Source organism: Eublepharis macularius, chromosome 7 (assembly GCF_028583425.1).
Source record: "Eublepharis macularius isolate TG4126 chromosome 7, MPM_Emac_v1.0, whole genome shotgun sequence".
NCBI classification, from domain to species: Eukaryota; Metazoa; Chordata; class Lepidosauria; order Squamata; family Eublepharidae; genus Eublepharis; species Eublepharis macularius.
In genome coordinates this window covers 19,982,496-19,999,030 of record NC_072796.1, presented here as the reverse complement: position 1 = coordinate 19,999,030, position 16,535 = coordinate 19,982,496, and the positions used below count along the sequence as shown (strand labels likewise).

The window sequence follows — 16,535 nt, the reverse complement described above, 5'->3', positions numbered from 1 at the left end:
TTTATTTAGGTCATTCTAGAATGGAAGGAATATTTTCTTTATTTAGACATTTTTATTCTGCCTCTCTCTTGCCGCACTGATGCTAATGCTAAATATGACGAGATTCAAACTGGTGTTTGCAACCAGGTGCAGGTTTGCAAACTCTGATTTAAGATAACCATGTGGAGCACTGCAGGATTTGAGTAAAGTGGCATCTTAGAGACCAACAAGATTTTCAGAGTGCAAGCTTTGGAGAGTCAAAGCTCCCTTCTTCAGACACAAATACGAATGGAAATCCCTGAGCCTTTATATCCTAGCCAAAGGCAGGTGGGGTATTACAAGGGAAGGCATCAGGATGTAAAGGCACAATGCAGCTTGATTAAAGCAGAAATTAGCATCTATAGTGAGATGAGAATCCCAAGTCTCTATTCAGCCCCGGGGGTGGGGTGGGGGGGTTCCATTGTTTTGAATTTGTGAATAAATCCAAAAGCTTTACACTCTGAAAATCTTGTTGGTCTGCAAGGGCCACGGGACTCGACTCCTGCTGTTCTGCTGCAGACCAACACGGTTACCTACCTAAACTATCCCCATGTTTATCTTTAACACTGCTGCTGATGTAAAGCTGAGCCACAGCAAGCTCCAAAAAGAGAATGGGGAGGGGGGAATAGATATCTGGCAGGTGGGAAGAAGCACATGACCCAGTGCATCCTCCTGATCTTCTAATCATGGTTTGGAAACATGTCTGTCTGTCTTTGGCCAAAGACCAATAACGGAGCAATTCTAAGCAGGTGTACTCAGAAGTAAATCATCTGAGTTCAATTGCAGTTACTCCCAGGTAAGTGTGCCAAAAATTGCCACTTAACAGTGCAACCCAAAACAGAGCTATAATCTTCTGGGCCCATGGGCTTGTTTGTGTGTGTTATGTGCCGTCAAGTCACCTCCGACCTATGGCGACCCTATGAAGGAAAGCCCTCCAAAACATCCTATCGTTAACAGACTTGTTCGGATCCTGCAAACTGGAGGACGTGGCTTCTTTTCTTGAGTCAAGCCCTCTCGTTTTAGGTCTTCCTCTTTCCCGCTGCCTTCCACTTTTCTTAGCATTATTGACTTTTCCAAAGAATCTTGTCTTCTCATAATGTAAACAAAGTACGATAGCCTCCGTTTTGTCATTTTAGCTTTGAGGGAGGATTCTGGCTTGATTTGATCTAATATCCACTTATTTGTCTTTTGGGCCATCCGTGGGATCCGCAAAACTCCTCATGGGCTTAGAAGGGTGCAATTCTACTTAGGATTGCAGTATAAACCTCCTGGCAAGAATAGCCAAGAATCAAATCCAACAAACAAGCTAGTTATTTTTCATCGCTATCCTCTTCTCTTCTCCTCCTGCCAGCCACAAGGGCTACTGGCAGCACCATGTGCGGAAATTTGCAATGCCCTCGGCTGCCTGGATTTCCCAGTTGTTGGCTCTGCCAGTGCTTTCTCTTTCAGCCGTGATGCTTTCAGAAACGGAAGCAAAAAGAACAAATGAACAATGGGGCACTAATGAAGCCAGCTATCAGCTGATAATATGAGAGGCATTTGCTTTCAATTGAATGCATTCTTTGCACTTAGCAACCCAAACCTCGTTAAAGTGGTGTGCTTAAATATTAATTACACAAAACATTATGGGGGGAAAGAGCAAACTGTGCAATTAAGTATTTCCAGATGCATGAAACTCAGAGATTCATAATTCTATGAATCGCCTCTGACACTGCAGTAAAAGACAAATAATAAGAATATATAAAACTCAGAAACTATCAGATCAATGCTAGCATTTATTGTTTAGGAATTCTGTCACTGTGTGAAGTTTGGAATTGGAGGAAACATTCTGACAATCTCAGCTTTCATGTGCGGGGGAGCATCTAGTTCTTAGTAATTGCAGAGATAGGCTGGAAAAAGCACTGGGGAAATAATTGGTGCAATCTCAGTCTACTTCACATGTACACCCAGAAGCCCTGGAACAGTTCTAGACTGGAAGCTCTGTCGCCATCTCATTGGAAGCATTCAAGATACTAACACAGAAACATTAGAAAAACAGGTTACCTTGGGCATGTTCTTCAACTAAATAAGGAGTTCCCATGCATGTTTAGACCGAAGCTTCACTACTACATTAGAAGTATGTAATTGTCCCATATAAAGATGGCTTTTACTTAGTGTGATCATGGGTTGACCTAGCCCAGTACCGCCCAGTTAAACAGGCAGTGGCTCTCCAGAGTTTCAGATGAAGTTCTTTCCCGAGTCCTTTATCTCATATCTTTTTAAAAAACTGAACATGCCAAGGTCTGAAACTGAGATGTTCTGCGTATGCTTATGAATAAGCAGCTACTACATGAACTAGGATCACTTCTGGCCCAAAGGGTTATATCCACTGAACCAGAGACAGAGCTCAACTCACAGAATGGGACTTTTATTTATCTATCTATGTAGTCCACCTTTCTCCAGAAGAGGACTTGAGGTGGATCGCAAGACAAAAACACACAAAGAATAAAGCTACAAAATATGAAGCAAAACTCCATGTTCAACTATACACCTAAGTACTAGAGGCCAAACAATTGTCAAATCCTTGAAATGGTGAGCCCTCTACTCAAAAAGCCTGTCTTGACAGTTTGGTCTTGCAATGTTTCTGACACTGCAACAAAGTGACGGCCTTCCTGATATACCTAGGAACAGGTCTTTTTTTCGGGGAAAAGAGGTGATGGAACTCAGTGGGTTGCCCTCGGAGAAAATGGTCACATGGCGGGTGGCCCCGCCCCCTAATCTCCAGACAGAGGGGAGTTTAGACTGCCCTCTGTGCCGCTCAGCGGGGCCACCTGCCATGTGACCATTTTCAAGAGGTCCAGGAACTCTGTTCCACCGCGTTCCAGCTGAAAAAAAGTCCTGCCTAGGAAGATCATTCCCCAAGTTGGGTGCTACCACTGAAAATATGCTGGTAAGGGTGGTAGCTCTTGTCTCCTGCCTTGCTCTGGAGTACATTTGCCTCATAGGAATGTACCCACAGAGAAGGTCTTGTAGATATGTGGGACTTAGGCCATAAGGGCTAATTGCATTAATGTTATATTTCTGTCTCTTCCTCCCACTGCACTTCATGGTGATCATTGCAACCTTACTCTGAGGGTTCAAGCGACCCCTAAAAACAGCCCTGTGCCAATGCTGGGCTGCTCAAAACACGGAGGAAAGTAATACGGGCCTCTGTAATTTCTAGATTGGCCCTTAGTCATGACAGAGCTGAGAGAAATTGCCATAGTTACCGGAGTGGGCAGGAGTAAAGCTCAGGTTTTATGACAATTTCATGTAAAATTCTGCAGCTTTTTGATTCTCTGGAGTTCTTCAGCTGCTTAACAACATTTCGAAAGAAGAGAGGGGAGCAAACAGGTAGATGCATTGTAAAGGTATGAGAGCCCAGCTTTCCCACACACACACTGCTTCCCAAAGAGAATCGTACCTCCGTGGCTGCTGAGCTGCCACCAAGATCCCGAGACACAAAGAGGTTGACAATCGGCCGGCTAATTCTCTGAGTGGCCAAAATTAATGCCAGAGGCCACCAGAAGCCCAACATCTTTCTTATCGTAGCATCACCCTGAAAGGCCAAATGAAGAGAGAGTTTGTGAATGACAGTTTCAGAGCACAGCCTCCCCCCCCCCCATCCCTGGCAAAAAATAGCAAAAGAGTTTTCTTACCAATAATGAAACAGTTGAGCAAGAAAAAAGAACACCCCCCCCCCACACACACACAAACCAATGGCAAAAGGAAGCTATAGGTTCTTAATAACGTGGCAGTTTTTGGATAATTGTTGCACTGCGCATTTATTTCATGAGACTACAGTTTTAGCTGTTAACTAAAGGTATTATCAGCAACTATGAATGTACAGTGCTGTGAGGTATTTATAGACCTGGGTATTCTGACACACTTCTCTGCAAGGGAAGAACTTTATATGCCTCCTCATTATTTCTGCAGCACTACCTATATAGTAACCAGCCTGATACTCGTGCTTTGTTATGGTATTTAACTACTTTCCTTTACCTGATTTTTACCTCAGAACATAGAGTTCCACAGCTAACCAATCTGAGAGAGGGGGATGCAAGCAGGCAGGAGCCTGCCAGCCATACAGGAAAGCCAGGCCCCACAAGGAGATTGGCAACCCTAGTAAACTTTTAGGGGAAGACTGGGATGTGCATTTACCTCAGGACACATTCAATGACTCCCAATAGCAACAGCATACTGTTTAGAATGTGGGGGCAATCAGGCTGCATATACAAATGACCTCTGTTTTCCAACTGTCTCTGGAGGGGGATGTGAGGTGTCAAATGATGTGAGCCCCAATCAGCTCGCATATGCAAATGACCTTAAAAGGCTGGCCTAATCAAGGAAGAGTGGCCGAGCTAGCAGTGGGTGGGGGTGCAAGCAGGCAGCAGCCTGCCAGCCACACAGGGAAGCTGCATCCCTTTGGGAAAACACATTTTACCCCTTTTTACCCCCTTAGAGGGCAAATTTCTTAAAATCCCTTCTTAGTGGGTGTTTATATCATGAAAGGAATGCTCTCCCCAAATTGCATGTTTATAGGTCCAGGGATTTGGGCTGGACATTGATGAGTCAGTCAGGACACTTGTATTTATATATAGACTGACTTGCTGTGCTTGGAGCTGAGAACAGACACTTCTTAAAATGGGTATGATCAGCAGAGAAAGAAACAGGAAAAAAACATCTGTAAGGTACAATTCTGCTGCAACTCACTTAGAAAAAATGCTAGTTATATTAATGTACTTCATTTATACCTTACTTTTCTCCCCTCTGGGGACTCAAAGCAGCTCACGACACCATCTCCTTTTTCCATTTTATCCTCATAACAACCTTTTGAGGTAGGTTAGGCTGAGAGGGGGTGACTGGCCCCAAATCTTCCTACAAGCTTCCATGGCAGAGTGGGGATCTGAGACTGGGTCTCCCGGATCCTTGCCTGACGCTCTAATCATTATATCTTACTGGCTTCTCTTATAGAAGTGGACAGGGATGAAGCTATGATTGAATGGGTCTGATGGGAAGGAGGGAGGGATAAAAAGACATTTTGGTTGTTGTGGATTTTCCGGGCTGTATAGCCGTGGTCTTGGCATTGTAGTTCCTGACGTTTCGCCAGCAGCTGTGACTGGCATCTTCAGAGGTGTAGCACCAAAAGACAGAGATCTCTCAGTGTCACAGTGTGACACTGAGAGATCTCTGTCTTTTGGTGCTACACCGCTGAAGATGCCAGTCACCGCCGCTGGCGAAACGTCAGGAACTACAATGCCAAGACCACAGCTATACAGCCCGGAAAATCCACAACAACCATTGTTCTCCGGCCGTGAAAGCCTTCGACAATACAAAAAGACATTTTGTGTAAAATATTTGGTCATCTTAACAGTTACTATACAACAAACCATTAAAATACATGGAGAAATGAGGGAAAATAGCTTATTTTGAAATGAATGGGTATTATTGCCAAATACTGGATACAAGATTGTAATATTATTACACTTTAAAAGACATGATTGGATTGTTTACAAACTTAGTAATATAATAACAACAGCAACAACATTCAATTTACATACTGCCCTTCAAGACAACTTAATGCCCACTCAGAGCGGTTTACAAAGTGTGTTGTTATTATCCTCACAACAGTCACCCATTGTAGGCCTGTATGTAATTCCTTACCTAGTCACCTATGGTAAACAAGGTCATTTTCTTGCTTTGATAACATATATGTCTTAAAAGTATTACCCTATCTGAGGACTTGGAACTTATATTGGGTTTGATAATTACTGCCTGTATTTGCATTGCTACATGCTAGAAAAGAACAAATCCACCATCATTAATAGACTGGTGTAAGTGAACCTGGGATTTCATGTTAATGTCAACATTCACGTACTATAAGATTGAACAACTAGACTGAACTCTGGCAACATTCGTTTTATTGAAAAATAATACGTTCCAAGATAAAATGCAACCACAGGCCCTTTTTCTCACTGTTATTGGTTTAAAACTTTGATGAACAAGATATGGATTAAAGATGGAGAACTATATTATTGGCAGATATCATACTGAATTGTGACTCTGTTGCAATTTTATATATGAAGAGGAAATTGATACTGTTGTATCTCTTACTAGTTTCTCTTTTTAAATTTAAAAATAATATTATTATTGTTTGAGAAATGGGAGTTTTGGGTTTTGATTATTTGATTTATGTTCTCTTTTCCTCTCCGAGTAAGAATCATTTACTAAAGGCTCTAGATGGGAAAAAAGTCTTTTTTTAGGTGACCAGGAAGGAAAGCTATCGAAAGGTGGAAGCTTTTATTTATGGATTAGTAATTTTGTGGGCCAGTTTGAAAGGCCGACATATTTGACGAAAGCATATAGTTGGATCCATTAATGCATCAAGACATACCCCCACCTCTGGCCCGCTGCTGTCAGGAATGGTGTCATGAATGTTTCGGTAGTAACCCAGGCATAAGGTGGTACATCGGACGAGGGCTCCCATGTACAAGGACAATATGGGGATGAGGAGAGGCTCCCTGCACTCCAAGTGGCTGTGCAGTAAAATGGCTACGAAAACAACCTGTGAAAAGGAAAGAAAGGGAAAAGAACATTGAAATGCCGAGGACACAGCCAGGATACTCAAGACAAACCATATGCTTTACATGTTAATTCAGAACATTAAGTACGCTTTTGTTGTTATTCAGAGGCACTGGCTGCTAAATAATTTAAGGTTAGACCATCGACTTGTTTGGTCCAACTTGCGACTTTCACAGGAAAAGGCAGAACATAAACGACAGGCTGCCTGGTCCATGTGCCTGGAGAGGGAACTTGCTTGATCCTGGACAGCAATGCCTGAACCATCCTGCCGTCCAACGTAAGGAAATGCCTTGATGGGCAGCATTGCTGAGCGTAACTTTGGATATGTCACTTCACACAAGGACAAGTGAGAGGAAATTTGGCAATTGCTCTCTGCTTGGAACCAAGGTGGGATTTCTCCATAGCCTGGCAAATCTGTGGGGCGTGGCGTCTTCAGGCGTCTGCAACCAGGCGCAGTTCAACTATGAAAATGAAATGAAAAAGCATGCCTGTATGTGGGTATATAAACTGTCTGAAACTCTTTAAGATGTAGAAGTGATGTTAAATATTTTTTTAAAAAATAAAGTAACAAACTCAATGTTTGTTTCTTTGGACTTAAATCACAAAGTACTAAAATGTTAAGAACCCTAATGTTTACGCCCAGTAAATGAATTAATGATAAATATGATAACGAGAGCAAGTTGAACAGGAAAAATGATTTGTCAACTAATTTTAGCTCTCTTAGCTCCTTTATCTATGAACAGTCGCTTTTACCATCCGTCCAGTTTACAACCTCTAATAGTGGAAGGAGGAAATGTGAAACAGTTGACTCTTGATAGCTCAAATAACACAAAAAGCCCGATGTGGTCGCCAATAAATTCCAGATGACTTTAATGGAAGAATAAAGAATCCTGACTGAGCTAGGTTTGCAAACTTCTGTGCTGAAATTTCCTGAAGCAAAAGCGGCTGGGGTTTATAAGAGTTTTAAACGAATATGTGGTAACCAATGATACTCCCCCCCCCCAAATTAATTTAGCATGTGCCCTCTGTCTCGATTTAATGTTCCCATTGACATCTGTAGGTATTCAGTGGGCTGGTAAGGATCATGGTGTTAAGGGCAGAGAAACTAACGGTTTGGAATGGCAAGAAGAAAATGAAATAATGTTCTTGAGGTAAATGGATTTGCTAAAATTGCTCTGAGAGGGAATTCACATGACCATATTTTAGGTGTCCGTTGTGCTTTCAAGTTGTGATTTTACCTCAAAGGGACACTGTTACAAGGCCGCTTTACCACATGATGCCTGAGGGGAGAAGCCTCTTGAGAGTGACTGCCACCCAACAGCTGTGTAAAGTGGACTGGAAAAGAGCAAGAGTCCAGTAGCATCTATAAGACTAACAAAATTTGTGGTAGGGTAGGAGCTTTCGTGAGCTGTGGACTGAAAAAGGAGCAGAAGGAAGAAAACCCAAAGGATAAGATGAATACACATGGTAAAAAGTGGATTTAATGCTATTCCCAGTTCGCCATCCTCATTACTTAGCATTTTCTGTAGCAATAACCAACTTTATTGTAGCATAACCTTTCAAGAATCACAGTTCTCTTCGTCAGATGCATGCATGCATCTGACGAAGAGAACTGTGATTCTCGAAAGCTTATGCTACAATAAAGTTGGTTAGTCTTAAAGGTGCTACTGGACTCTTTTTGATTTTGCTACTACAGACTAACATGGCTAACTCCTCTGCATCTGCAGCAACAGTTACTCAAACCGGCACAAACAAAAAGAAGGAGATAGATATATAAAAAACATTATGCAGTCAAACAACAAGAACAGCAAAAAGCTAGGGACCTACGATGAATCCAAGGATGGGAGAAAAACAAATTTTTAGGGAATTCCCCTGCCTCATAGCAAAAACAGTATGACGCTGCTGAGTTGCAAAGTTAGATGAGAGGGTTCCCACTGTTGAAGCAGTCCAGAGCTACAGCACAATGGCTGAGGTCTGGAGTTAACTGAGCCGAAAGCTGCTCTCATAACCCTAAATTTGAGCTGTACAATGTACAGGTGGATTTTTAAAAAACCACAACCTCTTTCCTATTCTGTGTTTAAGGAGTGAAAAACGGGGGTTGGGAAACTTGCACGTTGCAGCACAAATCCCCCCACCCTAATTTCACCCCCTGCCTTCCAAGATACTGTAAGTGGCTAATGGCTCTGCCCTTTTAGCAGCTTCACGAACCTTTAAGTGGTGGTGTAATTAATTAGGATGGGAGGGGGTGCTTTCCCACCCATTCCCCTGCCAAGATTTTATTTGCTTTGACGAGGGCAGAGCCCTGACAAGTTTACATCATTCCGGGCTAAGGGGAAAGAGTGGAATTAAGGTTGGAAGATTTAAGCTCCGCAGTGCGCATCTCTTTGACTCTACTCTCCCAGGTACTATCAACAGCGCCGGCTTGAGCAGGTCAGTTTCCCCAGCCCTCCTTTCTTCCTCCCCCTTTTCCCACTGATGCCCAATTGTCTTTCAACATTCCTGGGCTCACATAAGACAATAAACACATTCCGTGCTTGTCAGACCATTCTTTTCTTCCTCAGTTTTTAAACTAATATTTTATTTATTTATTAGTTTACTGTTTATGTTTATTAATATTATATAAACTAATATTTTTTTCTGTTTAATTGGCTAGAAATCCCCAACCCTTAGAACACGCATCCCGTTTTGTTTGTTTTCCTCTTTCACCACCGCAATGAGAGGTATAGGACCATCACGTGTGCTATTAGAGGGATCTGCAGGTTTGCAGTGAACATACAGCACCGTATCATCAACAATATGCACCACTAGTCAATCTTCAGTGTAATCCTAAGCAGTACTACACCCTTCTAAGTCCACTGAAGTCAATGAGCTTAGAAGGGGGTAACGGTGCTTAGGATTCCACTGTTAAAAATCCATAGCATAATATTTACGTAGGGATGATTTCTAAGTGATGATGTTGATCAAGCGCCAATTTACGCCCAATTATAGGGAGACACTACGTATACTACGTATACTTTTTGCAAACACAGCATCTTCCAAGTACAAGCATGGTGGAAATTTGGCTGAACCTCTTCTGCAGTAGAAATACTGGAGCAACTTCTTACCTGAGCGATGACATCTGAGATGGAGGCACATCCCACCAGGAAACTGTATTTGTGTTTCAGAAGAATGCCTGCGTGGGTCCAAGCCTGAACAGGACAGAACAATGAAAAAAGTGAGACTGACAAAAATGGATGCTTTTTAACCTTCCTTCCTTCCTTCCTTCCTTCCTTCCTTCCTTCCTTCCTTCCTTCCTTCCTTCCTTCCTTCCTTCCTTCCTTCCTTCCATCCTTCCTTCCTTCCATCCATCCATCCATCCATCCATCCATCCATCCATCCATCCATCCATCCATCCATCTGCCTTTCTCACTGAGACCCAAGGCAGATTACACAGTACAAGTCTGTAGGAACAACAGCTAGGACATCCAATAAACAAGTAAAATTTGTTTTTATTTGCAGAATTTTGAAAACAAATATAAATCTGAACACAGAGATGAACTATTGCTGGAACACAGCAGGCATTCTTCTAAACATGGCACCTACCCAGTAGGAGAATATCTACATCAACAGACAGTATCTAGCACAACAGTCTACAGTCCCTGCCTCTTTACCAAGACAACTCTCCGAGCCATTTCCTCCGAGCCCTATTACCTGAGTAAAAAAGCCTTGTTGGATAATTTGGTTTTGCAGAGTTTGTGGAAAGCAAGGAGACTGGGAGTTTTCCTGAGTTCCTCAAGAAGGCCGTTCCATAAGGTGGGGGATACCACAGAGATAGCGTGTGTGGTGGGCAGCTGCTGATTTTGCCCACCTTCAGGGTGCTATCTACAGAAGGCCCTGTTGAGGAGCACAGCTACTGGCAGAGCATATGCAGAGAGGCAGTCCTGCAGGTATGAGGGGCCAAAGCCATGAGTGGCTTTGTATGTGTTTGAGACAACCTTGAATTGAGCCTGGTAAGCCAGTGGAGAGACTGCAGAATGGGAGAAATGCACATGCTCCACCGAGGTCCTGATAGCAAATGAGTTGTGGCGTTCGGCACCAGGTGGAGTCTCCGAGTTGACTTTAAAGGAAGACCTACGTAGAGTGCATTACAGTAGTATAGTCACAATTTTACCATAGTGTGAATCCAGGTGGTCAGATTGTGAACATGAAACTACTTTATACTGAGCTACCAGTTTAATATTGTTTTCTCCTGATTGGCAGTAGCGCCCCCCCCCCCCGCCCCGCAAAGTCTCAGACAGAGGTCTTTCACATTACCTATTAAGTGACCCTTTCAGCGGGAGATGTGAGGAGCCTCCCGTATGCACAGCAGATGCTCTGCCACTGAGCCAAAGCCTGTCTCCTGCCTACCTCCATCTAATGCTGCAAACACACTTATTCTCTCTCTTATGGAGGAAGGCTTCAGCGCAAACTGTGGTTCCCAAATGCAACAGGCAAGGCACTCGGGTAAACAAATGATGTTCTGTGAATTTCTGCAAATGAGCCCAAGAATAAAGACAACAGGAAACACATCTCAGCGGCAGACTCACCATGGCGTCCATAAAAGGGAAGGCAGCAAGATAAAGGAAGGCCTTGCGTGTTTTACTTCCCACTGATTCATCCACATGGTGCAACTTGTTGATAATGTAGTATCCCAAATCACTGTATGCTGTAAAAATAAGGGCGATTCATTATTTAGTTTTTTTTTTAAATCAAGTGTTTATATAACACAGATATTTTACATGATGCTTTGGAGGCTTCCAGATTAATACCACACAATACCACCGTCCATAATTAATACCAGCACGTCTGAAGGTTTTTTATTATTATTGTTTACAAGTAAGCCATCTTAGCAATAGATCTAATATAAGCAGGGGTCGTTTCGTAGAAAAAGAACTGGAGGAACTCATTAGCATAACTCATTAGCATAACTCATTAGCATATGCCACACCTCTTGCCATCACCGGAAGTGTGTCATTAGCATGGCTGATTTGCATATGCCATACCCCCTGACATCACCTGTTCTGGCTGTTTTGGACCCAATCCTGGCCATTCAGGTCCGAAATTAGACCCAAAAAGACAAAAAGGGGCTGAAAATGGCTGAAAAGGGGCCCAAAATGGTCAGGATCGGGCCACTGATGTGCAGGAGAGTGATCCACCACCCGTCAGAGCCCTGAATATAAGTTACATAAAATGATATCAAATTATAACAAGAATTATAAAAATAACTATTTTTTTACAGATTTAATTTAGCAAAGTTAAAACCCTGGAACGCTTTAAGATAGTTATACTTTACCATCTACTCTAGAGGGTTGGATCCCACCGATCCATTCAACTAGTAGAAGCATTTTCCTCCCGCTGCAGTCTACTCTTGATACCAGCTTCCTTCCACTGGAGTAAAGCACCTCTGAAAGCAGAGTGGCACTCCAGGATCCAACCCAGAGTCTCTTCAGGTTAACAGCCAGGATTACATACCACTAACTGGCCAGTCTAAGCCCCTCTACACAAGACCTCTCCGCATATTGACTGAATGCACAGAGAGGAGGAATGAGCACTCAGCACGCCTCTGCATGGTTGCCAGCTTGTGAACATGGCACCTATGTGTGAAGGAAGCGCCCATGTATATGTTTATGACCATGTGGAAGTGGGGCCACAGCACTCGTGCCTGCCCTCGGTACATAGAGTCAATCCACAGAGGAAGTCATATGCGATGGGCTCCTCTCTCTACCACTGGAAATCATGCTTCCTTCAAGGGGTAGCTGTATGTTTTCCACTGCTGTTCTGTTAGTCAGTGGGCCTGCTTCTTCCTCCTCTCTTCAATGGCTTTTCCTTAAGCTTTTTCTTCTCTCTCTCCATTACCTCCATCTATTCTTTACCAACTCTACCTTTTCAAACCACAAAGTGTTCTTTTTTTCCTCTTTAACTTCTTGTGGGGCTTGCTGGAGTTAAAGCTCCATCCCCAGGGCATGAACTATAATTGAAACATACAAATACACTAGTGTGTTCTTCAATTAATGTATCTAATTCTCAACATGGCAAAATATGCAGATGCTTAAATCCAGAGACTGGAGTCATGAACAAACAAGACGGATCTTTCTACAAACCTGAAACACGGTTGCACTTCCCTGTCACTGATGTTTCTCAAGTAATCACCAGTGTGATCAGGCATCCTTCCCTCCGAGCCCATTGTGAGCTCACTCCTTTTCAATTGTCTGGATACTTATGCTGAGCTGTCCAGTGGTGGCAGATAGAAGACTGAAGGAAGGTGGTCCACCTCCCCCTCAGTGTGCCAGAAAAAAGGTGGGAAAGTTGGGCATGTGACAGGGTCAGTGGCTTGCTTTAGAACTCTAGAAGTTTCTCCCACAGAAGGTGTGTGCATGATCAGTACCCATGTGGGACTGTACTTTAACCACAATGATGAATCAGGCCCTATTACAAAGATCCCCAAAACACGGTCACCAGATTCATGATAACCATTGGACAAATCCCAGAATATCTGCCTTGAATTCCCCAGAAAATGCATAGAACTTGGGGTGGGGGATCTGCATGCCAAGAGGAAGAGAGAGACCTCTCTTCCTTCCTACCCCATCCCCCAGTCCTCAGAGGACTTGGAGAAGGTGGGGTTATTGTCCCATTTTTGCCAAGATTTGTAGGCCTACCAAACCAGTGAAAATTGTTCACTTGTTTTTGAACACCTTCAAAATATGACTGACTTTGCCGTGAAGGTTTTCAAAAGCAGCACAAGAGAGTCTCACAGCTTCCCGATGCTTGCAAATTCTGGAGCCAAGAATGAGCCTAGTCCTTCATTTCAACTTGGGAAACAGGCAGGGTCATTTACTCACTTGATTCCAAGATTTTAAGGAACTCAAAAGCAGCGAAAGGGATAATTGCTGCTTCTAAGAGCCAAGCTAGGTGAGACTTTAGGAAATATATTTTGCATTGGAAAGAGCAGCCACACACCTAGAATTCAAATCAGGCCAATGGCACAGGAGGAGAGTTTGATCCTGGACCCCAACCAGGGCTTTTTTTCTGGGAAAAGTGGTGGTAGAACTCAGTGGTGGAACTCAGGACCGCACAATGACGTCACTTTGGATTAGTTGGAACAAGGGGGGAGTTTTTTAAAGTTTAAATCGCCCTCGGCGAAAATAGTCACATGGCTGGTGGCCCCGCCCCCTCCTCTCCAGAGGGGGGGTTAGATTGCCCTCTATGCCGCTGAGCGGCACGGAGGGCAATCTAAACTCCCCTCTGTCTGGAGATCGGGGGGCGGGGCCACCGGCCATGTGACCATTTTCAAGAGGTGCCAGAACTCCGTTCCACCGCGTTCCCGCTGAAAAAAAGCCTTGCCCCCAACACATAATAGTAACTTGAAGCGACTATTTCACCACATTCTAGTTGCTTATATATTTCTTCTAACATAGTGAAGGGCAGATCTGGGAGGCTGCTTAAGGTTGGTGAAATTGTGTACAGCAAGAGTTTAACACGCCCACAGTACTGGCTCAGATCTCGGTTGCGGCGCACTGGTGCCACTGTCTATCAATCAGAAATGCTTGTGCATAGATTTCACAGAATGTATTTTAGCCATACAGTCTTTAGAATCCTGACATTATCAAAGACTGACCATCTACCTTACCGAAGTCCTCTGTGCATTCCCGGGAAACCAGGGCCAGCCAAAATGTGTGGGTCCCTGATCATTACAAATCTGAAATTCTGAGCTGTAATAATACCTGAAAATAACAGTTTGCAGTATCTCCTCCCCTCTCCCCACTTTACGAACAAAACTGGATAGTTCTAAACAGCAGTGTTAGGGGTTTATTAGATCCCCCCCTCCTCCATTTCACAGAATGTATTTATGCACTCAGATGAATCTCCAGCTTAACTTTTGGAGGATTATGTTTCATCCAGCTGACTTCATCATTGCATCATCAAAAGAAAGTCCTCCTTGATTAGGTTATTATGGTTTGTTTTCAAAGACCTTATCGAGAGACTTGGATAGCGGTCTCTCCTATTGCCACATCTTCTCAAGTGAATCTGGGCAAAGGTTGCATTTTCTCAGGCACGTTTTCATCGGCTTGGTGGCAAATCTGAAAAACATCTTCTGAAATCTGATATAATGAGGAGGTAGCTGGCCAGAGTGGCACGGAACCGCAAGGCTGCATTAGTTAATTTGCTTGAACTAACCTAATTTGGGGGAACTGAGAGGTACCACAGATACGGTAGGACCGAGTTAAACTCACTATGCAGGTTATAGGTGACTTTAAGATGCATTAATGCACACGTGAAAAGGGTTTTTTTCTCTCTCCACTAGTTCTGAGAAGAAAATATTCAGCACCAATAACCGACTTTGCTGTGCCCCACAAGGCTCATGCAAAGGAGGCCATCGTTGTGCAAGGCTTAAGAAGAGGTAAGAATATATTATTAGAGACATTTTAATGATAAGGTAAGTGACTTGCATCATCTTAAGATGAAAGGGATGAAGCTCAGAATCCAACTGTACATGTCATGTAGCCTAAACACAAAACTAGGACTTGGGATAGGATTTGCACAGTATGATGCATACATAATATCATTTGCATATATGTTTACATTATAATGTGAGAATCTTCCTGCAGGGTAACTCAAAGCACAGAATCAGTCACAAACATCAGCTACAGCAGTGGTTTTGAACTGATGGTACACGTATCACTGGTGGGATGCAGAAGTAAGTCTAGGTGAGACACAGAGTTTTCAAAACAATTGCTAAGGATTCACTTTCCCACAATCCCTATCCCTATAAAAAAAACAAAAACAAATGGTAAATCTGAACTGAGAATATTGAACCAGAGAAAAATTCAGCCATTTGTTTCCTATGGGAAAATCAATCTGGGGGTTATCCAGTGTGTGTATGTGTGCAGGAGGGTCATTTTTCAACTAAACTTCACCAAATTTGGAAAGTGTCTACTCCTGACTGTCCTCTAAAGACTGTCCAAGTTTCATAAAGTCTGGACACACAAGCTCAATTTTATGGCCCCCTCCAAAGAAGGTGCCACCAACCACTTAGCCCGAAAGATTAATTGCAGGGATTTTTGTAACAAGGAGGATTTATGTTAGTGTGAACGGCTCAGAAGACAGAACTCATCTACACAAACAGTGATTTCCTCCTTCACTCTCTATAGGGACAGAACGACCATTATAGTCATCAGAGATAAAGTCCTGGTGGGCTGATGGCCTGTGTGCTCATGACTGGTGGATGAAGACTTTCTTCTCCATAATTTAGTTTGATGAGATTGGGTTTCTGAATCCCAGCTGCTTGCCCTGTATTCCAGCCAAGCTGTTATTGTTTTGCAACATTGCTTGTGAACAGTTTGAGACATGGCCAATGGGGTGAGGATGGCCTTTTAGGCAGTAAAATCCTAAGCTGTCTAGCCCTAAGACCTTACCCAGACCTTCAAAACCTAAATGAACATGTACGAAGAAAGCTGACAGGAAGAAAACTGATTCATTTGCAATGTGGTGCTGGAGGAGAGTTTTGCAGATACCACGGATGGATAAAAAGACAAACAAGTGGGTTCTAGACCAAGTCAAGCCTGCTTTCTCCCTAGAAGCTAAAATGACAAAACTGAGGCTATCGTACTTTGGTCACACCATGAGAAGACAAGATTCTCTAGAAAAGTCAATAATTCTAGGGAAAGTGGAAGGCAGTAGGAGAAGAGAACAAGATGTCATGACTCAATAAAGGAGGCCACGTCCCCCAGTTTGCAAGATCTGAGCAAGTCTGTTAACGACAGGACATTTTGGAGATCTTTCATTCATACGGTCGCCGTAAGCTGGAGGCGACTTGACGGCACATAACACAGACAACAATAAGAGGGCAAGTTTCACAGAGGAAAAAATGAATCAACTTGTCTACACAAGGAATAGTCAGT

General features: G+C 43.2%; 1 protein-coding gene across 3 annotated transcripts in view; it reads right to left on the bottom strand.

Annotated features, from left to right (window-relative positions):
• ANKH (ANKH inorganic pyrophosphate transport regulator) overlaps nt 1–16,535 on the bottom strand; it is a 141,833-nt gene that overhangs the window by 36,891 nt on the left and 88,407 nt on the right. For 2 of the 3 annotated variants that reach the window (XM_054984978.1, XM_054984980.1), the window contains exons 3-6: nt 11,184–11,302; nt 9,723–9,806; nt 6,431–6,601; nt 3,461–3,595 (exon numbers count right to left, since the gene is read on the bottom strand). In XM_054984978.1, coding sequence (XP_054840953.1) covers nt 3,461–3,595; nt 6,431–6,601; nt 9,723–9,806; nt 11,184–11,302 — 509 coding nt within the window. The remainder of the gene's footprint in view (nt 1–3,460; nt 3,596–6,430; nt 6,602–9,722; nt 9,807–11,183; nt 11,303–16,535) is intronic. The other variant, XM_054984979.1, reaches the window with a different exon arrangement.